Source organism: Scleropages formosus, chromosome 19 (assembly GCF_900964775.1).
Source record: "Scleropages formosus chromosome 19, fSclFor1.1, whole genome shotgun sequence".
Classification (NCBI taxonomy): domain Eukaryota; kingdom Metazoa; phylum Chordata; class Actinopteri; order Osteoglossiformes; family Osteoglossidae; genus Scleropages; species Scleropages formosus.
Window position 1 is genome coordinate 19,457,686 of NC_041824.1, and position 27,087 is coordinate 19,484,772.

At 39.7% G+C, this 27,087-nt stretch overlaps 1 protein-coding gene across 3 annotated transcripts in view; it reads right to left on the bottom strand.

Annotated features, from left to right (window-relative positions):
• Window positions 1-327: 327 nt before the first annotated feature.
• The window catches only part of LOC108939057 (synaptotagmin-2-like), a 95,266-nt gene continuing 68,506 nt past the window's right edge, over window positions 328-27,087 (bottom strand). For 2 of the 3 annotated variants that reach the window (XM_018760166.2, XM_018760167.2), the window contains 8 exons: window positions 14,154-14,378; window positions 13,590-13,750; window positions 7,905-8,039; window positions 5,115-5,282; window positions 2,873-3,040; window positions 2,237-2,354; window positions 1,123-1,256; window positions 328-801 (listed from right to left, as the gene is read on the bottom strand). In XM_018760166.2, coding sequence (XP_018615682.1) covers window positions 586-801; window positions 1,123-1,256; window positions 2,237-2,354; window positions 2,873-3,040; window positions 5,115-5,282; window positions 7,905-8,039; window positions 13,590-13,750; window positions 14,154-14,355 — 1,302 coding nt within the window. In that variant the 5' untranslated portion in view covers window positions 14,356-14,378 and the 3' untranslated portion in view covers window positions 328-585. The remainder of the gene's footprint in view (window positions 802-1,122; window positions 1,257-2,236; window positions 2,355-2,872; window positions 3,041-5,114; window positions 5,283-7,904; window positions 8,040-13,589; window positions 13,751-14,153; window positions 14,379-27,087) is intronic. The other variant, XM_018760168.2, reaches the window with a different exon arrangement.

The window sequence follows — 27,087 nt, forward strand, 5'->3', positions numbered from 1 at the left end:
AGTGGGGTGTGCCGCACACTTAGCAAATATGGTGATTTGACCTTCTAAATGGCAAAACAAGCCCCACTGTTGGCAGCTCAGCATTTTTTCTTTTCGTTTTTTTTTTTTTTTTTTTTAAGAGAACAAGCCTAAAAGGCTAAGATGGCTTTGTAATATACATGTTGACAAAGAAAAGAGAAAACACACACTTCAGCTGAGCTGAAATCATCTCATTCCTGCACATGCCGTCTGCAAATAAAAAAAAAATCCCCAGTGTGCCTTGGCTGCAGACACATAGCACCAACGCGCTCTGTTACAGAATCTATATGCGTCAAAAAAATGGGTGAATCCCTACGTCCGCTTCTCCCTACTTGCCGTGCGCTCATTTTCAGTGACCTTACAGTCGATGTAAACCAAAAAAACCAAAATGTACTGTTCTCGGCAGTCAATTTGTTTGACTACGGCTGCCATGGGTGGTGATCCGCAAATCTCATGCAGTGTGAGATACCGAGTCGATTGTTAAGAGACAAGATATATCAATGCAGTGAGGTGGGGGGTGGAGACACAGTTGGGGAGTGGGGTTGGTGGGTTGGGATGGGAATGGGGTTACTTTTTGCCGGCTAGTGCTGCCAAGATGGCGTCAACCTCCTCCTCAGGCTTGAGCGGATGCCACTGAGCAATGGGGCGCCGTGGATTGGCCAACATGTCAGACCAGTGCCTCAGCTCTGTGCCCGTTGCCTTGCTGCCCACAAAGATCTTGCCAATGGCATCATTCTTGCCGATCTTATCGTAGTCCAGCACTGTTATTACGGCTTGGATTTTCTATGGTAAAAGACGAAACATTTCAGTTTTACTTTGATTATTAAATAAAACAATAGAGTGGAAAAATACGTGTATCTTTCCAGAACGACACATGACCCAAAAACATATTAAACAAGATGACAGATCTGTATACCTGGACTTGAAATAACAAAAATTCCTTGCTTATCTGTCACATCAGATCATACAGAACTGAATAACAGTGCAACTATATTTTAATTACTCAGCTGAAAGCACTGGAATAGTTAGGCACAGGACTGGTAGGAAAAGTTGTTATCCAAGGCTCCAAATAAACCTGACGCTTCTCATATGTGTCCACGGTACCTGCATCTGCTCCAGAGGGACCTCAAAACTGAAGGACTCATTGTAGTAGGGGTTCAGCGTGTTCTTCTTTACTGTGGTCTTCTTTTTCTTTAATCTCTTGCCATTCTGCAATAGGTGGATCTTCACATAGGGGTCTGCACACAGACAAACGATCACGTTAGTGAATGTGACAAACTTTTTTTATTGCAATGATATGCTCCTTCATTTGTGAATCTTTGTAATCTGCTGATTGGTTTATTACCTGAGGACGGCTTTGGCTCAGTATCACTGCAGCAAGTTCAGATTAAGAGCCAGATCTGTTTTTAGGGAGTGAGAATGTTTTCTCTTTGTTTTATAAACAAACAAACAAATAAAATAAAGTGATGACAAACCCCAGAAGATGTTCCCCTCAAATAACAACAGAACTCTGCCTCGGCTGCAGACTGATTGCCTCAACACACACCGACTTTAAATTCAGTCGATCAAGAAACACTTCAAAAGGAAGCCAATGGAGAGAGTCGCCGCAGAATCTCAGCCAGTATTCTATTGATTACCTGGTGGCTCTATTTTGCCTCTGTAATTTTGAGTGATGCAATGCATGACCTCCCTCTTGTTTTCCGTATGCATGTGAGCTCACGGCAATTGACAAAAATAAAATTAAAAGTCATAATAATGTATTGGAAAAGCAAAATATGAACTGAACTCAGAATAAGAACTGATTATATGAAACTAAAATACAGATGTGAGTGCACATGCAAGCTAACCGAAATACCCATATTTTTTTGTAACAGGACAAATGCATTTTGATAGAGCCTTCTATTTCAGTAATCCTGTGTGTGATTACAACTTTGTTTTAGTAAAGTATTATTATAATAATAATAATAATAATAATAATAATAATAATAATAATAATACTGATCACCATGCTACCCACTGACCACAGTAATGAGATTATACTATATTGTTTGTTGATATGTGACTAAAAGTGAATGTATGAACTCAGCATGTTTAGCAGAAATAGACTCCAGTGAATGTGTTTTGCTCATCTTTACTTTGCCATGGAGCAGGAGTGCTGCCATGAGTGATGAATGGGCTGGAGGGTAACTAGGGGAGGGGGTTGTCAGTCTAATCTCACCTGACAGTCCTCCCACATCCATCTTTTTGAGGTTCTTGGCCTCCAGGATGCAGATGGTGAGCTTGCCTGCTGTTGGGACATAGCGGAGTGAGATACAGATGTCACCCAGCTTCTCTGGCTGCAAGGTGGGGGCACAAAACAGGACGTGTAGTGGTTTAGGACACAGCCTTAAACACAAAGGTTGCAAGATCACACTTATGAAGGGGTCCACATCCTTCAGCAAAGTACTTAAGCTACATATAATGACACCAAATTTGCTGTAAAGTCGAAAAACAACCTGTCGTATGTGATAATTTACAAATAAAAAATAGTGCATCATGTACTATCAGGAAGGTGTACAAATTTTCTTTTAAAAAATGTTAAAATAGCTATCTCTAAACATTTGTTGCTTCATGTTAAATTTTAGTGAATTTTCGCTATTTATATATTTCAAAATAATTTACTGTATTTGCTGAGCAAGTGGAGCAATCTATAGTGATTGACAGCTCACTATTTCAAACTTGTATACGAGCTGAAGATGATGGTCACTGCTACAATTTCGGCCATGTTAAGTAAAGGCAACTGAAGTTTCCATTCCTGTGTTTGATGAAATGTGAATCCTGCTGGCATAGGTGAGGACAACCTTTAGGTCCTTACCTCCTCTTTCTCAGCACTCTCCAGGTCCCTCCACTCTTCAATGGGCTGGCCCAGGTCTACTGTGTTCATTGGCAGTTTCACCTCTCCAATGATGTCATGCTTGGAGAAGCGGTCAAAGTCATAAACGGACATCACCAAAGTCTTCCCACCCAATTCTTGGTAGGGAACCTGCGGGAGGTAGGATGTGAGACATATTTAGTTTACACCCCCTTCTGTCTTTTCATCAACAAAATTGGACTCCTAATGCACAGGGAACACACACATCTCTTTTGAGAAACAGCAGCAGTTTAGAATTGGTTTCTTCATGAACGACCAAAGAAACTATTCTTCTTAACAGGAACATTATAAACTATAAAATATTTCAAAATGTTGTTCTGGCATTGAAACACTAATGTGCTAAGAAATTAAACTCAATGTACCATAAACATATTTTATGTGTTGATGGGGCATTAGGTAACATAAAGTGGAAAAAGTTCCCATTTGAATTCCACTCCTGCTGCACTACCCTTGGTCAGGGTGCTTGCCCTGAAGTGCTGTGGTAAAAATGCCCTGCTGTTTAAGTAAGCACATAGCTGTGAGTAACTTGTGGTTGTGCAAATCTCACATTGTTAGTAAACTTGGAAAAAGGTGTCAGCTAAACAAGAAATGATAATTTGTAGTTTTTGTTAATATCTAGTAGTTTAAGTTGTCATTTTTGTCTTTCAACCCTCATCAGAGGTTATTAACATCATTTTTTTTAGAAGTGAAGCAACAAATGTAAATATCCCAGCAGTTCTGTGATTATCTTGGCCTCAGGCAGTGGGTATCCTAACATAGAGAGGAAACTGTTATGTGAAATTGGAAAGTCAAAAACAATGATAATTTATAATTGTTTACATATGCACATCTCCTGCTGAAAACTAAGGATAGGATATGATGGAGTGTGTCCGAAGATGCCTCTGCAGCACTAGCGTTAATATTCAGTGGCTTTACATAGAATGTTGAGTTGTTGAGCTCAGCAGCAAATCCTTCTCTCGGAAGGAGGGATACTTGATCTTTTCATGAGAGACTGTAGTATCAGCAAGAAGGTAGGGCTATGCTCTGCCCCTTTTAGTCTTCTTGGCACCAATTTAGTGCTTGTAAAGTGCACTGGCAATTTGCCCTAACATCGCAGCATGCCCTGCTTTGACAGCTCACGTCTGCAAATTTGTGCTCTTCTGCAGCAGTTCCAAAGGATCTTAATATTTAAATGAATATTCACAAACAAATAAACAATCTCAGTGTTTCCAATGAAGCATATCATTCTCAGGCAGAGTCATCATCAAAATCCAGGACCCCAGTTAGAATTGATGGTTAGGGTCACAGTCTTGTTCTCACCTCTGGCTTCATTGAGTTAAACAACTTAATAATGTGCAAATACCCTTGCTGTACTGTAAATGCAAGCTGCATACATTAGACACTACTGTAGTATAACCATATCCTCACCTAACCCAAGAGCCAGGCAAGTTTAGACCTCCATTAGTTTCCACAAACAGGGGTGCATGGTGACGCGGTGAGTTTGACTGGCGCCTGCTGTGTGGTGGGTCTGGAGTTCGAGCCCTGCCTTGGGTGCCTTGCGACAACCTGCCACCCAGTCCTGAGTGTGTCCCCTCCCCTTTTGACCATGCACCCTGTGTTGGTAAGGCTCCGGTTCACCGTGACCCCGCTTGGGACAAGTGGTTGTTGGTTGGTTAGTTTCCACAGGATTGTGTAAAGGTATGTTTATCAGAGTGATTCAAAGCTTTGAATGCAGCTAAGTCTACTGAGCTTTGAGAGGTATCAAGTTTGAGACTTTGGTTACTGGAGGTCATCAAAAGATTTGTTCTCTGATACCTGTAGAAGCTGGTCACTTGCTACACCCCAGCAAGAGTGCTATTCTCTTCCACCTCTGGCCAGTTGGTGGTCCCGCACATGATAGGTTCAAAAAAAAAAAGCTGAAGGCTCTCAGTTCTGGATCCAGTCTAGAGGAATGACCTCACTCTCACAGTCAAAACTGCTAAATCCCTCTCAAAGTTCAGGAGACTTAAAAAGCTGCTTTTTTGGACCAAATTTTCTTCTTGTCACACTAGGACTAAGTGAAATAAAGAAGGCTCCTGCTCACCCTGTGTGGTCTACCATCCAATCTAACCATGTGATATAGGAATAGTTGTTCTTTGCCTTATCTAGTAATGTGAAAGAGGGCCACAAAAGCTCCTAAAAGGAACTGTCAATCTGCTTGTCCTACCTTGAACACGAAAGACTCATTGAAGACAGGGTTCAGCGTCTTCTTGTGCACCTTGGTGTCAAACTTTTTCTTCTTGTCAGGCAGAAGGAAGACTTTGACATAGGGGTCTGAGGTGCCGCCTGTATCCATGGAGATGAGGTCAGCTGCTTGGAGAATTCCCACAGTGAGCTGGTGAAATGGGGCACATCAGTCAGCTGATTTCCAAATACCCTTATCATCACTGATTCTCTAATATTATTTTATTAAGTTGGGGGAACATGAATTAGTATGTGCAACATTCTTTAAAACAACTTCTGTCAATGAAGGCATTCTGAATACTGAAATTATGTATGCAAAGAGTGACAGTATATTATTTCTATGCAACATTGTGTGAAAGCTACTGTCTAGCGAAAGTCAACTTCTTATGTACATTTATTGTACGGTAAGATACCTCCTAACTCCACATTCATGTGCTGGAAAACTAAGAGCTCATCAAACAGAACCTTGATGGTCCATGCCTAAAATCCTCCAAAAGCTCCTGCAACTCGATGAGATGCTTGTCAATTAAGTCCACTCAGTAGTGCTTCACCATTGGTACTACAATGCGTCCAAAATGCCCTGAAATTGTTTCTCTTGCGGCCCGACAAGGTCGTTTTACATACTTCCACTTTCAAAGAATACATTTTACATTTTCAAATTAATTATATGATATAGCAACAGATAAATTTCATTTTTTTCCACTTTTAATCTGAATGAATCTTATTTCCCGGTTCTTCAGTTCCAACTACAATACTAATTAATAATCTGTCTGACCATAATATATAGTTTAATTTCCTCCTTTGGGTATTGCCATTTATTGAACCCATGTTTGCAGAAGTACTGTTGATACTGTCAGTATTTTTCTTACTTCCTAAAGAAATAATATCATGAAGTACTTAAAGCGCATCCTGTTATCAATACTTAAACCAAAGTTTTGTCTTTCCTCAAACTAAACTGAAACCATAACAAAATCCATCAAATTCCAGTAAAAAGGAAAATCAAACTTTTATCTCAGATTGGTAGTGTTTTCTAAAGATGAGGGATTACAGAACTATATAAAAACTTTTACTTTCACCATGGACATTTCCATTTGAAAGTGTGTTTCTGAAGTTAAGTTCATAGTGTTGTCAGCAATTATTCAATGATAAGTAAGCATGGCTATAGTTAACAGAAGACTCGGGGGCGAGGCTCAATTTTTTTAACTCCTTAGCACATTAAATTCAATAAATCATTTAAATCATCAGAAAATAAAAGAAAAAAATGACATCTGATGACTTAGAACCTAGATAATAAGGACCCAATTTGCCCTGAACATCTGCAGTGCTGAGCAAATTACCAGTTATTTTATTGCACAGTTTCACCTTGAATAAATTTCTTGGGCATCTCTGCTTTTCCAGAGTAGTTTTTGGGAACAATGGTTTCTATAATTTAAAGTACTAAAGTCAGTTTTACTGTGAACCAACAGCAAGATGTCATCAAAGGTCCTGCCTTCTTCTTTAGACTTTATTGGCCAGTTTTGGCTTTTGCTGAATTTTTCCTTCAGTCAGTCAGCATAAAAATAACTTTTACCTCAGAAAACTCAAGAGAACGGCACAATGCTTTCTGTTTGGGACGTCTCTATCAGTATATTTCTGTTGAGAAGTCATCACTCCCTGACAGTTACACTACCTGCTGTCACAGGAACATGGAATATCTCATATATGTAACCAGAATAACAAGAAAGAGTTCTCTCTGCAATCAGACCAATCAGAGTTCATTGTTATCCGAGAGTTTGCTCTCAACCAATCAGAGATTTGTCCCACTTTGACAGTTAACTCAGTTTTTTCACGGACAGTGCAACTGATGGTGGAACTCTGAGGTGAAAATGAAATTTAAATCAAGGTAAGTATGTGACAAAGTTTTTACCCATATTACAACTACTGAATATTATGAGTTTGTATAAATTACCTTTTAATTTAATTATCTGATGAGTTAAGCATATGGAATATGAAATGGCACTTGCAAGTACGCAGTTAACAGCAAATTAAATATTTGAATTGGACTTTTTTAGTGTTTTTTTTTTTTTTTTTTGATTTACGGCATGTGCGTCGTTCTTCTGCCAGATCAGAAAACTCTTGATTTTTTTTGTTCCTTAAATGTTTTCTTCCACTTAGGATTGACAATGTTTCTATTATTATTGTTGTTGTTGTTGTTTTACTGTTGTTTTATTGGAATAATCATAAGAAACAATCCAGTGAGGTCTTTTTCTTAGTCATTACATTGACTTATTTGAAGTGAAAAATGATTGGATGACAGATAACTATCTGATAGCTGATGTAAATTTTAAATTATTGTCTGATTCATACTTCCATGAGGATTAGACAGCAAACTTTATTGCTGCATTACTTTTGCTGTTAATTATGTTTGCTAGTGTTGCAGTTTTATTTCAGAAATGTACTTTTGACATGTTACATGGTGTTTACAAATTTTTTGTGTTTGACAGATCTTTTTTCAAAATATTTGTGTACATTAATAAAATAATAATAATAACCTAAACAAAGAAACCCATGTTGAGGTAACAGATAAATAAAATAAAATAAAATAAAATAATCATGCATCATAGAGCAGCATTGCTGATGCAGTTTACTGTGGATGAGTTGATGGGTGGTTGGTTGGTGTACCAGTTAAGCCACAACGGTCAGTTAAATCATTGATTTCAGCAATATGAAACTTGAGAAAGAAGAATAATTCACGCTAAGGCTGAGATGCCAAATGCTGTGTACAGGGACCAACCTTGTTATCCTGGAAATCATAGTCCAGGGAGTACTGCAGCTTGCCCAGCTTCTCCTCCTCCTTCTGCTCTTCCTCCTTCTCATCCCCGGTCATTCCTGTCTCTGCATCGTCATCATCATCATCATCCTGTAGTTTCTGCAGTGGCAAGAGAAAAGTGAGGGTAGGAGGGTGTCAGGTATTACCACTGACATCACAGTGCAGCATGGTACAGCAAAAGAGGATTCTCAATATGGACAGAGCAACACCAATTTCCAACTATCCTTCCTTACCTCCTAGTAACCTCTCAGCAAATTATTCAAAGACAGGCACAAGAGCTTTAAATTGATATTTGCAGCATAACTTGATGTTGTATTTTCCTAAAGGCTTTTCATTTTTGGATAAACTGTAAAACTACAGGACAATGATAATGGCTGTTATCACTTGTCTAGAGACCCCAGAGGCTTAATAATAAGTGCTTTGCAAATAATGGTGGCTACCTGGTTAGATATGACCACACTAAAAAGCTCACTTTGCTGCTTGGCCATGTTTTAATAACAGTACTAGAGCACTTGGAGGACATTACTGCTCCTGAGCTGACATTCGGATAAACTTGACAACACATGAAGCTTAGCTCTGCAGTGCCCCAGTGCTAAGTGGTACTCCCCTTCGGCCCATTTGATGGCATTTCAAGGAGTAAACAGACTGTTACAAGGTGCCAGAAGCTACCCTGAGGGTTGATGAAACTGCAGATATCCTTGTCACCACCACCAGGCACAAGAAAAAAAAAAAAAAAAAAAAACACAACTGGACAAAGTCTCTCGTGTTTCAGACCTAATGCTTCAATGAAGACATTAGACAAGTAATTCAAGTTTCCTTTAAAATCCAATGCCTATTTTATTCTGAGGTTTGGTACATAAAAAGCAATGAGGTGGTATATCATAGCATACTAAAACTATGCGATCTCACCATAAGAATTAGAGTCCTGTGCAAAAGTTTGGGCACCCCTAGTCAACTGACAAATTTTATTGGTTTTGTAAGTGAAGTTAACACAAGCAATTTCAGGGAGCAAATTTAAAAATGAAAAATTTTAATGGATTTTAATTTACTATTTATTTGCTGATTATTATAATAGAGTGGAAAAAGAAACATGCAAAGGTCTGGACACCCTGTCCATCCAGTACACAGCAACACCCTCTTTGGCAAAAATCATAGCCTGCAAATGATTCCAGCAAAAAGTCTTTCAATCCTTGTTTTAGTGTTTTTTTTTTCCTCTCTTCCTTGCAGAATCCTTCTAGTTCATAAATAGGTCTGAGGTCATCTTGCAAGCCCTGTATGTTTGAGGTCTACTCACAGATTTTCAATATTACTCAATTGCAGGGAGTAACAGAGCTACCCTGATGTTTAGCTGTTGCTGAAGTGATCTTTTCTTCAAATGCTTCTCCTTTTATCTTTGATTGTCACCAAAGAGTTAATTTTTTGTTCCATCAGACCTTAGTGCCTGTTCCAAAATGCTTCTGTCTTATCTAAGTGTTATGCTACACATTTATAACATTGACTTTTGTAATAAGATTTCAGGTAAGGTTAACTTCTGATGACTCTTCCATGTATGTCATGTTTGTGTAAGCAACACTGCAAAGTCAACCGGTGCACTACTATTCCTCTGCTAGCTAAATCTTCCTTCCTCTTCTTTAAATATTTGACCTGTCTAGAAGCAGTTCTATCTCAGATTTTTCTTAGATTTCCAGATCTTGTCTTGACTGCAACAGATTCCCTTAACTTCCCTTTATTAATTGAAATTGCTACAATGAAGAGTTTTGATATCTTTTTATAGCCTTCCTCTGCTTTGCAAGAGTCAATTGCCTTTATTTCCAGTCAGCAATTTAGAAGAGCCTATGACTGTTGAATGTAAGTACTGCGCCCTTGAGAGGTTTTGAAAGGTCAGATAATTTAAGCTTTGCAATTGTCTTCACCTGACTTGGATTAAGGCCTAACTAGCCAATTAAATTCTGAAAATTAGCATTAATTGATGAACTTGAAGAGTGGCCAAAGTTTTGTGTTTACAACATTTTCTTGTTTTTTTTTTTTTACAATCTAACTTTGTTTCTTACAGAACCTGTAACTTGTATGAACTTCTTTTCAGTTAGAAAATAAATAAACTCGTAATTTGACTACGGGTGCCCAAAATTGTGCCCATGACTGTATTCATGGCATTAAATTTGTAGGAAGTATGAATAACAAATTTAGGAAGTTTACCATCATTACATCCGGTTTTCAACTAGAAGCACAAGAAACATCTCTGAAGTCTAATAAAAATTCATGATGATAGTTGAGAAAACCAAATATTTGTAAATAGATAAAGTCTATTAAGCAAACTTGTTTATGGAACACAAAAACACATTAGATTTTTGTAATATTTGAAAAACCAACATATATAATTATGTTTGACTGGGCTCTTAATGAAGATCTCTTTGTTCGAAAACGCTTAAATGACATACAAATAATGTATGTAATGACGGCGATACAATATTTTTCTCTTCCAGCAGAGTGCTGCCCATTACTCTGCCCCATCCTGTTTAAAGCCACAAAAGAGCAAATACAAGTGAAAATCACAGGAAAAGGATTTGTGCTCTGGCTTTTGGAAGAATTAACTGAAAAATGGTCTGGGGTATGCAACCAAATAATAAGTTTACAAAACTTTAATTTGCTTGAAATTATTTTGTACCAATTTAATATGCTCAGGTGAAATTATGGGTACTAAAGACAAAAATAACATTCCCCATCATGATTTAACCTGTTTGAAAAGCATCACCCAGTAATAACTGCTGGTGTTCTTGTCTTTAGCCTCATTCATCTTTTGATGTGAAATACAAATATACAAGTAACAAATTTTACTTTACTGTCCGAATACTTATCTTTCTAACTCTATGTACTGTAATTCTTAGAACTTGCACCCTTCGACTCTAGAACTTATACAGTTTCCAAAAAAATAAATGGAACAACACTCAAGGTGGCCTAGGTTTGCAGTGAAAGCAATTTTTTTCTATGGGTTTGAAAGACACCATATATAACATAAAAAATCACCAAGAAAACTGTTAATATAAAAAGTCTGCACTGGTAGTGGATTGTTGACTGACACATATCTGTTACTTTATTTGCTCAGATACTAGTAGTATTATTAGTAGTAGCCAATAGTTGTTGGTATAATACTTTTAAACAGTTGTTGAAGCTGTTTTGTCTTTGCGTATGCCAAGCAAGAAAAAGCAAGCATGCTGTATTTGCTTATCATTTTGTTGTCATCAAATATATCTATGTCTAAAGTCTGTCAATCCAATGAAGCTTGTGGTTGAGTTATATTCGTGATTGTTTATTTTGAAGGAAAACAGATTTCTGTGCACCATGCACCCCAGGACAAAAGTTTTTGAAAGCCCAACATCATTCATTCTGCAGTCCGCCACCGACAGGGGTTGGTGTTTCACATCATGCCGTACACGAACCCTGACGGCCCGGCACATGATCCACGGAGCTGCCTCAATGTCATGGGTCAGCGTGGAAAGTTATGCTCATGTCAGGTTGTGTACATTCCCCAGGGCTTTGACTAAAAGGGAAAGACATCTTTTGTTTTTCAGAGAGTGCCGACAGCTTTGCCTGACCTCACCTCTGTACAGGTGTCCAGTGGAACTTAATTGACATTTAATATGCTAAAATCAAATTAGCAAGGTAATTATATCTTGCAATCAGCATTACATGTCCCCACTTACGTTTATCAGAAGAGCCTTGGGTTGTTTTAAGACTCCATCTGCTCAGCATCAATATGTCCCTGTGGTTTTGTTGAATTTGACACCATTACACTGGAAAAATATCCAGAGATATGTGCCTGGCAAAGCCTCAACGTTCCCAGCAAATGGCCAACCATGCTATCTGAACATGCATTTCAGTGAACACTCGTGTGCTGCTCTTGTGCATCATCCAGTCTTTTCACTTCAGAGTAAGTTTAAAGTTGAAATCTGTATACCTTTAATTAAAAAAAAAAAAAAGAAACAAACAAAACAGTTTTTTTTTATTCCCGCTTTTTCAACGTCTCAGAGTTCAACTCTAATGGTGGCCCCTCCTCCCCCCGCAAGATCAGGCAAGTTGTGCAGCATATCAGAGTGGAAGGAAAGCAGCTGGATCCCACCCTCCCAACAAGCATCTGCAGCACCTAAGCTCGCAAGACTAATGGCAGCAGTAACGTTTGGTCCCTTTTGCAGAGAGACCTACCCTCCCACCCACTTCCACCCTCCTGAGCTTACACTGCGCTGCCAGAGAGGGGCCACCACGAGCCGTCCACCTACCGTAGAGCGGGGAGGTCCACCACAGTCAAGATACACGGTGCACACACAAGACACAAAGCAGGAGGAGGAGGAGAGCAAAGAGAAGAGGAAGAGGTTGAACTCACAGACACCAGTGAGGGATTACACAACAGAGGTGGTCAACAACACTGCAGGGGCGGGGAGGAGAATTGACACACAAACTCACCATGGCCATCCATGATCCGTATTATTTCTTTGAAACATACTTTTACACATCTATGTTTTTAGTGAGAGTAACTGCTGTCTTTAATTAGCAGTGATTTGGTGCAACAAATGATATCGGCAAACACAAACAACTAGGGTTGTAAAATGACCCCCTTTTGCAAATTCAGCTCCCAAATAACTAATTTATTTTGCATTGGATGTGTGATTTTGCCTGAGCCTGCACAGCTATTTTTTTTTTTTTGAAACTCCATAGCCAGTTCTCCACGGCAATCTTGTTTTAATTAGAAAAACAGCATTTGAAAAGTGCTATATTATCCCGACTAGCATGCGCCAGTGTGTCATTTCTCTCACTGCTCCCAAAGCACAAAAAAGGTACAATGCAATCACATCTCTCACAAATACAGAATATAGTAGCAGAGGAATTTGAGACAAAGAAGTGGGAATGAGCAGCTGGGATGAGGGTAGTTACAGGTTTGGTTATGGTTTAGAATATCCTTTCCTTTCCTGAACTGTCCAGTTTTGATACACAATTAAAAAACAATTAAATCTTTCTTGTCCTAAAACTGCCAAAAAAGTTGAAGGATCACACAATGTTAAATACATTGCATGAAAGTTTGAGGCTAATCTCACTTCTCAAGGCCAGTGCAAAGGGGAGGACATATCTAGTCTGATCTTTAACTGTCTGCTCCAAACTGAAAGTGACCCTGAGAGTTGGTTCAAGAGTTCGGACACAGTAACACGAAAAGGCACACAGGGTTCCAGGTACTGGGTACCTTAATAATTCTATTTTAGGGGAAATGAAGCACATCAGGTGGGGGTGCGGTGGCGCAGTGGGTTGGACCGCGGTTGTGCTCTCTGGTGGGTCTAGGGTTCGGGTCCCGCTTGGGGTGCCTTGCGACGGGCTGGCGTACCGTCCTGGGTGTGTCCCCTCCGGCCTTACGCCCTGTGTTATCGGGTAGGCTCCGGTTCCCCGCGACCCCGTATGGGACAAGCGGTTCTGAAATGTGTGTGTGTGTCTGTGTGTGTGTGTGTGTGAAGCACCTCAGTAAAACAGAGACTGAGACCAGAGAGTTCAAAGGGTCAGGGATGGAGAAACAGCAGCTAAATTCAGATGAGGAGAAGTGTGTTAGGTATGGCTTTTGGCATTAGGGACAGATGGCTGGGTAGGAGGGGCCTTTTTTGGTAGCCATACCTCGCCTCCCTTCATGTTCTTTAACCCCATGTCGCCTTTCCCCTTTTTTCCCTTCTTCTTGTTCTTCTTCTTGCAGCAGCACTTCTTGATGATGCAGAAGCAGCAGGTAAGGATGAGGAGGGCAGCCACAACGGCAATGGCGATGATGGCCCAGGGTGGCACTGATTTGGGGGGAATGGAGGGAAGGTTAATCATCCCATTGTCAGGGAGTTCACACAGCACTCTCCTGGTCAGACCTGGATGAACCAGGGTTCTATTGGCACAGGGTGTTGCGTAAACAAGTGCATTTTGACGTAAATGTAATTCCAGGGAGTGCCCTGGGGAGGACTGGTTCTTGTAATTGCACCCACTGAAGATCAATATCGAATCATGGGTTAGGTGGGTAGGGGGTTAATTTGAATGTCAAAGTCTGGCAGGGACAGAGCAAATCAAATTAAGAGTATCAGATTTTTAGTAGGCTGTCAGTTCTGAATAAACTTTACAACCGTTCCTCGATGTGTATGGGAGGGGATATGTAACATTTATTGGTTGAAGGCAGGAAGTCAAGATGACTGAAACACTCACTTGGGATCTTGCCAATCTCATTGACAAACTTGTTTTTGATCTCCTCGAAGAAATCATTTTTGTTGACCGGCCCACCAGACTCAGTGGAATTGTCAGCTGCAGTGGAAACTGCTGGAGCAGGGGCTGCCGTCATTGTGGTGGCACCGGTGGGCTCAGGCCCCACCATGGCCTCTGGCTTCTTCTTGAACAAGTTCCACTTCATGCTCAATGGCTAGGTCACAGTCCCTGCAAGGGAGAAAGTGGGTGGGCAGCATGTCAAAACCAGTTGCATATGGTTTTAACATGTTATACATATATCAGTACTGCATTGAACAAAGTTTTATAAAAACCTAGGGAATCTTACAGATGAGACATAAGAAATAAATTTTAAAAAATTAAATAATAATAAGAAAAAAACACACATTAAGAAGCCTACCCAAGAATTTAAAGTCTAAAAACTCATATCCTAATGTAAACTATTTCACATTTGCAAACTGGTTTTACTGTGTTAACTAAAATTGTGATATGATGACATGACACAAATTATTAATTAAAGACAATGATCACAATGTGTTTTCCCGGAAACCACATTTTAGTTGATGTTAATTTTAAAAGACAATTAATGATGACTCATCCATGGAATTCTGTGTACCAGGGCAATGGAGTAGATTGGGTAAGTTAGAGAATTATATACATATGCTAGAAGCACTGAAGCAAATAATGATTTTCATTGTTTTTTTTTTTTTTCTTTTTTTTTCCAGTTTCTTTTTATATAATAAGGTCTGTTCCCTAAGCAATATCACAATGCCGGATCAGTCAACATTTATCATTGAGGTGTGGTGGTGTAGAAGGTCGAACTCTGAGTCCATCCTCAACACTTAGGTCAGTGGAGACAGATTCTTTCAAGCTGGCCAGACAAAGGACTTGGTGAAAAAAACAAATGTTTTAATCACTCTGCTGCTTCAGCAGTCCAGTCCCAGTCACTCTCAGCTGGGGGTGAGGGATTGTGAATAATTTAAGGAAAGATGTTCCACCAGGGTAAGCCTTTTTTAATAATTTATAGCATTCGGCTGCGGAATAGCTTTTTGCTTCTGTTGCATAAGTAGACATTTCAGAAGCACAGGAAGTTTGAGTATGAAAAAGGTGATGGTGGTTGGGAGGTGAGGTTATGGTGCTTGAAATCGAGTTGACAAAACTTTCACCAGGAGGATTTTAACTGGTTTACTCAACAGTATGCGGCTAATGTATCTGGGTTCAGTTCACCTGTTTGTTGTATAACCATGCTTTCAGCAACCGAAAAAAAAAAAAAAAAAAATTGCTTCTGATGGCATATAGAGACAATCGTTTATTCTTAACATGGCTGATTATTTATGATCAGTAAGATTCACCTTTCTTAGATTCCCACCTCCTTATCATGGATCCCACAAGGATTCACTGCATCAATACCTTAAGAATATCTTTATTTTCCCCAAGAGTTCCAGATGTCATTTTGGTATATACTACTGATGAATAATAGGATTTGTAATGATCTGTTAATGATCAGTTTGGACAAGTTCACAAAACATCAAGTACATTGATTCAAGTTAGGTTTTTCTGAACATTATGATTCTTTGAGTACACACAAGTAATTGAGCAAAAAATATTACGTTGCACATAAATATGAAGACATGCACTAATGAAAAGCCTCTGTTAATCAAAAGTCAATAACTTACTTATCCTCAGAGGAAGTTTTGAAATTACCAGCAGGATGAACATGGTTGCCATGTAACATTCACGCATTCAGCTGACTCTTTTTTTCCCAAAGTGACTTATGATGTTGACCTACCTACAGTTATTCACCCATTTGTACAGCTGGGTAATTTTATCTGAGCAATTCAGGGTGAGTACCTTGCTTAAGGGTACTAAAGCTGCAGGTTAGACTTGAACTTGTGATGTTCAGTCCAAAAGCAGCTGTTGCCACAGCGAACACTGATGAACCTGAAATACCTCTGTTTGTTCACTGCAAAGGACAACTATCATCCACACAGTTCTGTTGTACATACCTCTTTACAGGGCATAGGGCAAAAACAGGCAAACAACATATTTCCAGTAAAAAGCCTTTGAACTACATCGAGAGCATGGCCCTTTCTGTAGACAGCCTCCCCAGCCTCAGTACAATTACTAAACTGCAAGGTAAAAGTGTGTGATCAGAAGAAAAGAAAAAGCCGGGTGAAATTTAGTCATCAAACAATTTTGGACTCAAAGTGGTGGCTTACAATTTCTAAAGTTAAGAGTTGCTCATGTCGAAAAAAAATCACACAAGTTATGTCCTAGATTATATGAAACCACTCTGTCTTATATATCTTCTAATGTATCGCCAAAATTCAGTTTAGTAAGGTTTTCAGACAAGGATAAATCAAAAATCGGAAACGTGTTATTGCACTGTTTGCCTATGCCTCATTTATTCCTGCTTAATCTCTTGATCTCACACAACCATCAAGACAAAAAAAACATTTATCTGGCCTGCTCTAGTAATCACAGGTTGACTTTTTGAAGACCTGCTGAGATGGTCTGGCTGAGGTCTCACATGGACAGCTCACAGAGATACCTGCATCACGGCCATAGTGTTGATGCACTGCTGTTTTTGCTGATTTTATACATCTCCCAGGGTCTCTCTTTGGCTGATAAGCAGGGTGAAACACACAAACCCAGTCTGTAATGATGGAGAGTAGCCCGCTAACATCACAGTGTGTCCAGAACAGAGCTTTTAACAAAAACGACGGTGCAATTGTCTGGTTCTGGGGTAGGGGATCTGTTTGTCACCTTGGCGCCTCAGTTAAATTGAATCTGGGTTTACAGAGATACGGTGGCCACACTTGGGTTTAATCGGCTTCTGGGTTGGTTGAGTATGAGGCCAAAATGGGCTCAGCCATTTACTCTAAGCATCAGCCCCTGCTTTTAGGGCCATTGCCAGCATTGAGAAGGACAAAGTCACAAGGAAACTGCAACAGACAGCACCTTCTGAACAGTATTGAAAAATATGGTTAGAAACAGTTTTGCAGAATTTTTACACCATTCCTTTCACAGGTTCAAATTCTACCTACTACAACAATAAACAAAAATTACCCATGAGTGAATAAGTGTCGCTAGAAAACATTTTAGGTTGCTCTGGGAAGCAGCATCAGCTAAATGAATAAATTACACATGGAAAAGAATTGCTGTAGCAGGCACTTCTGTAGACTATGCTCCAAGTAATTATTGCTCATTTCCTTAGCTGATGTTGTGACTGACAGCAGCTTTTTTATATTTAACCCATTTAACTAGAGCAGCTCATTGTAAGAGTGTTTATGCATGGTGCTACAGTGTTCATCATCCTTGTGCTCTCTGAGTAGTTACTGACCATCACATGACCTAAAATATTCAAAACTCACTTCAAACCTGACATCAGTTTCTCTGTGCAAAGTTCATGTGGCCTCCCCTCCTATTGGGACTCTTTTCACAGCGATGTTTGTATGTGTGGTTTCTGCTGGAGGCACACCCATGACAGCACTCCAAAGTCCCAGAATGCACTTTCCTGTGGTTATGCTGACCCCTAACGGCAGACTCAAGGGACAGCCTGCGTACGCCTCATCTGGAATGGTTTTTGTGTCATGTTCATTTTGTGTCCTCCGCCCTCACATATACTAGATGCTCAGATAAAAGCCATCTTCAGAAGAAGTGAAGGTGCTGCAACTTTTTTGAGTTTGAGAAGTGGAAAGGATAATGTATAATGTGCAGTTTTCAATCGAAAGGTTGCTGTAGAAGTCCAGTACGGGGAGCTGTGAAGATCCCACATGTCAGAACATATTTCTGACACTCCAACATTAAGAAAAAGCAAAACACACTCCAGGTATTTCTGCCAGTGCAGCTAAGCACTAGAAAGCATCAGGTAAACTTCACTGGCAATATAGGGTTCTACAAGAATATATTGTATTATTTCTCTTATGCAGCCCTCCACCAAATTACACGTAACAAACATCTCATATTAGCCATTTAAACAGGTATACAATTCCACTGATGTGATTATGAGCGACATAACATGTAATTGGATCTGTTGTATTTGAGATTCGGATGTCCTAGAAATCCATACCAGTGTGTAAAGGTGGGGGAGGTGGCATTAGGCGTACAGGGAGTGATGGGAGATTGATTATGTGACGGTGAAAATCAGTGTTGTGTGAATGGCTGAGGCCAGCCAGGGAAACTTCAACCTTTTTACCATAGCAGTGCTGCATGCGTCTACAGTTTAGTGGGATGAGCAGGAAGAGGACAACTGGTGGTATAGTAATCAGAGCTGCTGCTTTTGGCCCCAAAAGTAGCAGGTTCAACTCCTCCCTTGCCCTGTTGTAGCATGGAGTAAGGGACTTACCCTAAAATTGGTTGGCTGTATAAATAAGTAGCTTAACACTGTATGTTGTTCTGGTGCAGCATTGAAACGATTGTTCAAATGACATCTAAAATATCCTTCTCCTTTATACAGAAAAAAATGCTTTTCGCATGTACTTTCAAATTGTTTTGATCAACATATAATCTAAATGTTTCATTCAGCCAATTATATTTACAGTGAAGCATTAGCATAGACATCTGCACTGTGGAGTTCAAACCTACAGAACACTATAATTTATTATAAACAGAAGTCACTCTGCCCTTGGCCAGATGGGATCAAGTGGTCAACCTTGTTCAAGCATATGTAAAGCAGTTTAGATCAGTTAAAACTGCAGTCCTCCTGCACCCTTATAGTTTCCTGACCATGACTCTGGTAAATCCTATGGATTCTCTCAGTGTATAAAGTCGAGAGGATTAAACTGCACCAACCTTAGATATTTCGTTGAGACTCTACTAACATGGGATGCAATGCTACTTGCTCTTAAGAGTTCTGAATTTATTATTATTCTTTTTGCAGGGTTGCATGCTATAAATGTGCATATGCGAACTTATAAAACCCATTAGAACTACAGCCTATGGGAAGTAGGGGGGGAGCCAGAAGAGGGTAACAAATTATTAATAAAGACAAGAAAGTTAGGGGGTTACAGGGAAAGCTCGTGATTGAAGTGCTGTCCTTTGTTTTTCCATGACAACTCGCCATGTTGTTTTCCGCCACCAAATCAATAGCCTAAGTGTTTTCCCACAATGTCTTTGTGTCAAGAGTGCTATTCATATAGGCAGTACAAGTAACAAAGGGCTGAATCTTACATTTTCACAGTTAAATGTTTATTTCACTTTATAAAATACTGCAGTGTTTTTTTTGCAAGAACTAACACGAGTGAGACCAGAATTTGACTTACCATCATTCATAATGAATAGTTTAAGGCTTTGTCTGGCTGAATACATTAGAACTGAGATAAGTAATTAAATTCAAACAATTTAAAGGAATGTAGTTCGTATATCAAAAGTGGTGGTGGTGGGAGGGTCATATGGGTGAGTGAATGCATGAATAAATAAATAGGTTTATATCTCCCAAAGAAAACATCATGGGTAGTCAGTGAAGCTGAGTTTCTTTTGACCAGCGAAAATGTCACGGGTTTTAATCACTGCTCTTGCTATAACCTCTTTGTAAGTTACCTTGGACAAAGCAATCAGTTAGATTGAAAACTACAGTATGACTATGTGACCTGTACACCATATTAATCCATGTGCTAACATACACAGATGGTAGGATTCCTTAGCTTGGGAACTAGTGGCTTCAATAATAATAATAATAATAATAATAATAATAATAATAATAATAATACTATAAAACACTGGCTTAGTCTTTCTGTAATTCAAGATAAGAAGTTTGAATTCAGGTTTTGCTTTCAGCACCCCAGTTCTGATGTGCCCCCATCTTTCATCTCCAGCTGTGGCTGCTGTGTAAATGGGAGAACCATACGGACCATCTGGTCTTCCTTGATTCGACACTATACCAGTAGTCCAGCAATACAGAGACAGTACTGGATGAGCTGTAAGGATCCTGTTCAGATCATGGTGTATACTTTTCCCTCCCACCGCGATGAACAGATGTCGATATGCCTTATGGCACATTAATATCAGATTCCTTTTTCACTGCAATTGTTGAGGAAGGGTAACAGTAAAAGTGCAGCAGCAGTATTTCAATACAGGCAAATGGCACAAAAAAACCACATGAAAACTATGCTGTCTCTTAGAAGGTGATTCAGACAAAACAAATTAAGCCATGAATTTCAAACACTAATGTAATACACCCAGTAACTCGATAAGCAAAATACACTCCTCTGTGACACCTGTGTATTTCGCATAATTTTTTCATTGCTGTTCTCAGCAGTTTTGTAGAAATGAAAGATGTATTATGAATTTCTTGCTGGGATGTGGAGAGGGGAGAACTATACATTTTAGTACGCTTGTTACATTATATATGTGCCACGACTGATGTTTTAGAAACAAAAGCTTACTCAGCATTCATCCCCAACCCAGTGCATTCCTCTCGCTACATGCAATCAAGGTGAAATCACTTAACGCTTTAAGTAATAGCAAAAGCCACAAACATAGAAACAGTGGTGGGAAATTTGTGTTGTTTATGTCTGTCTTAGTATACAGTAAAGTGTGAAATCTGTAAGTTTCTCTGTTTAGATATTTAGAAGGAAAGAAATTAAATATGGTGATATCAGTATGGAGCAGAGGTCCACTGAGGGTTGGGAGTGGCTGATTAACACGCTGGTCAGTTTTCTCCCTTAATAACCTTGGGACAACGCACAGTTGCATGGCAGCTGTTCAATTACCCCACAACAAGTGTCCTGACAATAGATAATTAAGAGTGTGGCCAAGTCCCTTTTGTCCTGCTCCGGGTCTGACAACGTGCTTGTGCGTAGCACTGCAAAGCTTCTTGCCTCGCTGTGCCATTGCCCCAAGCTTCCTGCCCTGCCGTAGCACATCACAGAACCCGATTATCATCCACTTGCCCTTTTGGGCTGCCCTGCAAAACAGACTATTTGCTGCCAAGCTCCACCACCTCTTGCAGTTACGTGACAAACACATTTTTAACAGTTTTGCTGCCCTTTAAAAACGATTGAAAGGTTATGGGTGGCTACTCATGTTTGGTGGATTAGGACCCTCTGCGACTGATGATGGAGCAAAGAAGATTTAGCCAAGCAAACCCAGGTTTGCCATTAGGAAGCTAAAATGTATACACCTTGAAAGTGGTGCTCTATCAAAGCCACCGAAATGGCCAGGTCACCACGATTGGAGTGACAAACATCAATAGCAGCAAGCACAGATATTGATTTTAAAGGGTAGGGTTTAGTGTGTCCCAAAAACTGATTTAATATGCAATCTTCAGTGCAGTGACCCTCCAAAATTATCTAAATTTATCTGGTGGGTGGGAGGGGTTGGGGTCTCTGTCCTGGTGTTGGCTGGGACATTGTGCTCCTGACAGTCCTCCAGGTGACAGTGTCACAGAAGACTTTCCCCTGGGTCATCAGAGAGACAAAGCAGGTAGAAGCACAGAAAATGAAATATGAATCAGAGCATGAAATGAAAACAATAATTGGCCATTAAATTCATTTATGCTTTGGGAAAACTGAAGGACTTCATGCAAGAACAGCACTGAAAAGAGTGCACCTTCAACACCAGAAAAGGACATTTTAGTCATTTACAGTTGATGTTCTGTCTCTACATGAAAAAATAAAATAAAACAAGCACACACACACACACACACACACAGGGAGCCGGAGCCTAACCCGGCAACACATGGCATAAGGCTGGAGGGGAAGAGGACACACCCAGGACGGGACGCCAGTCCGTCACAAGGCACCCCAAGCGGGACTCAAACCCCAGACCCACTGGAGAGCAGGATCCAGTCCAACCCACTGTGCCACCATTCTCCCCCTTTAAAATAAAATAAAATAACATAAAATAAATACTTCAAATGATTATAAACAGAAAATATATAGTGCATATGCTCTAACTGCATATTCATGAATTATGTCGTTTTAACGTTACATTTAGGGCTGTACTTCATTTTCACATTTTCATCTTGTAGTGAACAGTGTTGTGCTAGTTCTGTGAAAACTCCACAGATTAAATTTGATTGTACAGTGTAAAGTACTGAATGACAACATTATTGGCATGGTGGGGGGTGCAGTGGCACAGTGGGCTTGGCGGGGTCCTGCTTTCTGGCAGGTATGGGGTTCGAGTCCCGCTTGGGATGCCCTGTGATGGACTGGTGTCCCATCCTGGGTGTGTCCTCTCCTCTTCCAGTCTTATACCCTGTATTGCCAGGTTAGGCTTCAGTTTGTTGCGACCCCCGCTTGGGACAAGCGGTTTTAGACAGTGTGTGTGTGTGTGTGTGTGTATGTATCATTGGCATTACAGAGGGAAGTATGTTATGGTTTGCAGACACATCATACAGTAAAACCCCTGAGTTCTACAGCAGGTGCAGGACAGCTGGTTATGGTTTTACCCTTTTTATTCAAACTCCAGCTAAGTTCAATCAATAGAACTTGGTCTTTCATAATTTAAGATGTTGACCCAGAATAAAATGGGTTTGCAAATGCTTCTGAACAAGCAAGGCAACAAATTGCCTGATTTTAAACCATTTTAATGCAGCTAGTAGTATAAAGTTCTTGAGTGAGCTGGAGAAACTTGAAGTTCACCAGCATGTGGATCTTGGAACCTCCTTTCCCTTCTTAACCACCACACAGGCTTCAGCTCAAACTTAAATTATTTGTTCTTCATGACCATAATATACAGGATGTATCCTTGAGGTGTTTTCAGAGTTAGCTTTTACCTTGCACAGTACTGCACTCTTGTTGGAACCGAAAGGTTGCACTAAGGTTTAACAGGATTACAGCAGATGTACTTCCTGCCATTCTCCATTTTCCTTCCGAAGGTGAGGTACGGAGGTGCATACTGATCAGCAGTTTTGCCCATCTGAATTTGAATGAGATTTCTACAATTACCATCAGACATGTCTGAGAAGATTAACCCCCCCCAATAATTCTGAGTAAGCTTTCAAAAGGTGCGTATGGTATTTTGGGATTTCATATATTACCTTTCCTATTGATTTTGAAAACTATGTCAAAATGTAAACCTTGTACTGACCTCTCACAAAAAGGTTTTTTTTTTCTTTTCTTTTTTTCTATTGTTAGCCTGCAAAGGTGGGTAACAACATATTCTTTCTACAATGTCAAAGTAATTAATGTTTATTTAAAAGATAAACACATTTATAGAGATGCCACTCTGGCTACTGACACTCTAAGACAATGTTTTCTAAAAGAGACTGACAGACAGCAAGAAGAAGACAGATTTTTTAAAAAAATGTGTGGATGGATGGATAGCATTTCACAATGACACTTCACCCCAGCTGTGTTGTAATGTGGGCTAAGTCCTTTTCTGAGCCAGTGTTTTACTTTATTTTCTCCTTTCTCCTGTCTGTGCACTTACGCAGATTTATTTAAAGACTGTGACCACTGCATAGGCCCATTGGGCATTTTATTGTTACTCTTAATGCTGTTGCTTAGTCCATGCTGTTTTCCAAATGTGTTTACATACAGGAGCTTACAGTTCCTATCCCTAACCTTTTCATTCAGCTCGATATTCTGCTGAGGCATTCAGCCTGTGTTTGAATCATCAGCATTTTCAAGGGATACATCTTTGTTAGGAAAAAGCTGTTTCTGTAAAACTGTGTCCTAGTTCCATATTTTCATTATATTCAAAGAAAAAAATGAAATCAAGTAGGTAAACCGTATGACTGCCTAATTTCCTTTTTTACGCCTTTTCTTCTTCACAGTACAGCAGATGATAATATTGCTTCAGACTTAACCGGGTGTTATCTTACTGTATTTCTTTACATATCAGAAATATTTATTTCTTGAATATTTTACTTTATGCACCAAGCACCGTTGTCGGTGGATTACAGATGTAATTTATCTCAATAGCTACATTGGGATTAAATGCTATGAACTAGGAAACTGACAAAGAATAAAGGCAAAAAACTGCTTTGCTGAGTTTTCTAACCCATCGGTGCACTTGAACATGTAGTCCTAATAGTGGATTTTCCAGTTTCTTAATCACTATGTTACTTGATGGCCTGTGAAGAACTCCTTCTTTTGGAATCAGACACTCCCACTTGTGTTTTATGGAAAATGAACATTCCATAGAATGTGAAAGGTGCCCTTCAGTTCATCAAGATGTGAATGGGATTTGGGCAGGAACTAAATGTTCCCTTTCTTCTCTGTGGAAAGTGAATCGTTGTTATACAGGACGTGAGTGTCCCCCCATTCTGTACCATTGGAGTCTGGTAAATGTGCTTTAGGAGATGTCAGTTGCCCTTGGGCTCTTGTTTCTTAGACAGAGGTGGAGACGTCCCCTGGAAGAAAGGAGTGTATGACTCCACTCCAAATTGGGTGCCAGCTGACGTGACAATCACATCATCCCGGCTGCTGACGCGAAGAGAGGGCTATCAGTCTGTCAGCGAGTGTTCAGAATGCATCTAGTCACTCCCATCAGTGAGGACTCAGTCTAGTCCCCTCCGTCCCTCTCATCCTGCCTCACAGGTGACTTTGAAGAGAAAATTCACATGCAAGATGAACCATTGTGCTTCAAACAAGGTTTTGCAAGCGGGCTTTTTATGCTAAAAGCAAATTTAAATAAAGAAAAATAAAAGGTAAATTCATAGTTTCTACTGAGAAAATAAGTCTGCAGACTCTTCAGTTTTAGACTGAATAATATTATAAGGTTAATTAAGAAACAATCTAATAGACAGGTCAAGGACCAGAAAAATGTTATTTTTAGGGTATAATTATGTGCTGTTCAAATTGTAGTAAAAACAATGAAAGGTACATTTAAACATCCGGGGGTGAGTTCTGACCGCTATCAATCATAACTCAAGATGACCCTGCCATCAAGATGGCACTGCGTATAGCTCAGCTGCCCGCCCTGGTTAGCACAGTATTTTGGAGGTGCGGCCACACACACCAGTCACAGGCCTTTTTTTGCTTGCTACGTAGCACGGCATTTAAGACACGGCAGTTCTGCTTAATTAAAAGCTGTAATTAAATTAATAGGCATGGATTGCCACTCTCCGGCAGACAGCCTGTGGTGGCTGTCCCACCAGCATGGTTCTTTCCTGAATTATTTACAGCTCTAATGACACGCTCAGCTGCAAGCCCTGACTTGGTCACAGGAAGCCTGTCGGTGGCACAGGCCCAGATTAGGGTCTTATGGGGCACATTCAGTATTCAGTCAAAAATTTATGGATTAATTTAATCATTGGATTATTTCTTGATCTAAAGGAGCAATCCCATCCTATACTGTAGTCATGCTGTGCGTTTTTGTTTTTCTAAACCACTTTACATTAACTGTTAGTTAATAACTTAGCACATTTACAGAAGTGGTGCAAGACAAGTATTTTTGTCAAGTGTCCAGGGGCAGAATTATTTCTGCGGATAGAATGATCTTGCATGCAGTTCTTTAAGCTCCGCACAAGATGCTGTAAAAATTCCTCACTATAAACAAAGGAAGAAGATGCTAGGTGTGAGGACGGTATGCTGCATCGAAAAAATACACAAACACATTGCTGAAGTTTGTCAGCCTGGGAAAAAATTGGATAGATGTTGCATATTCATAAAGCAGGCCTACATTTGCTCTACCACGCTGGGAAAGCACAAAGGGGACATGTGTTACATACTACCAGGGTGTTGCTGATTGACTGTCAATGGGAACCTAAGAGCTGTCTTCCCATAAACATTAGGCTCATAATGAATTATTGGTGGACATCACCTTCTTATTGTTGGAATTAAATTGCAAATTTTGAAAGTACAAGTGCAAAGCAGAAAAAAAAAAGTGCTTTACGATGTGATTTGATTTTTGATTGAATAAATGTGTGAAGGTAAGGAAATTAAATCACTAACAGGAATATACTTTTTTGTTATTCAATATGCCAACATTTTAACCAAGGAGTGCTTCAAAAATTAAATGACAAATTAATTTTGTTTTTCTTTTTTCTTTTTTTTTTTCATGTTGAATCTGGCATTCAAGGCATGCAGTAAAACTTACGTAGGATAAATGAAAATTAAAATTGGGCATCTGGATTTTGTTTTCATCAATGTGCATAAAATGAGAAAGTAAAATTGGAATACCGACTGATATCATTTTCAAATTTGCAATGTAATTTTAATTTTTTGCAGGAGTACACCTCAATGAGCTGGGCCATTGTATATGTACAAATTTAAACTAAAGAATAGTTCCACTGCCCCTGCTATGTTAAAAGACCAACATAAATAAAGAAATCAATAAATAAATTGTGAATGTCATTAACAAGAAAGAATAGCAAGGGAAGGAAGAAAAATGCAGGTATGTTTATTCCACAGCACAGGACTTAATACAATATTCTGAACTGGGTATCACAAAAATACACAAGGTGTGATTACATCTTGCTTGGAACCCCTAAAATGTTTTATTGCAACCCCATCCAAATACCCCTTGCCCAAGCCTTTTCAAAAGGGGAGATTTATAAATTGTCTCATTTCTTCCAACAATAGTGGTTCCTGCTCAGAGCCCAAGGGGACTTCATCCTTATCTGTGGCACAGAAGCGAGAAGTTCCCATTGCCCGTAAAAGCCAAGATAAATTACGGGCTCTATACCACACTTAAATATGCACCCACCCCCCATGACACACACACCCCCAAACCAGCAGGCATAGAAACACACAGACACAGACAAAATGATTAATGGCGCTGACAGAAAGCGAGTGGCGCAATCTGCATAGCTTCAGCTAGAGAGTGACAGAGCCCTCTAACAGCAGTACTGCGGCCTGCCGTCCTCTGGCTCCCGGCATTTCACACAGATTTACCTTCAGAACTGATGACAGAACTGATGAAACCTGCAAAAACTGTAAACTGCAGCATTTCAGGCAACATGAGCTTCAAAGATTCATCTGCAAAAATTCAAGGGCTCCTAGTAATTATTTTAAGACTCTGACTTCTC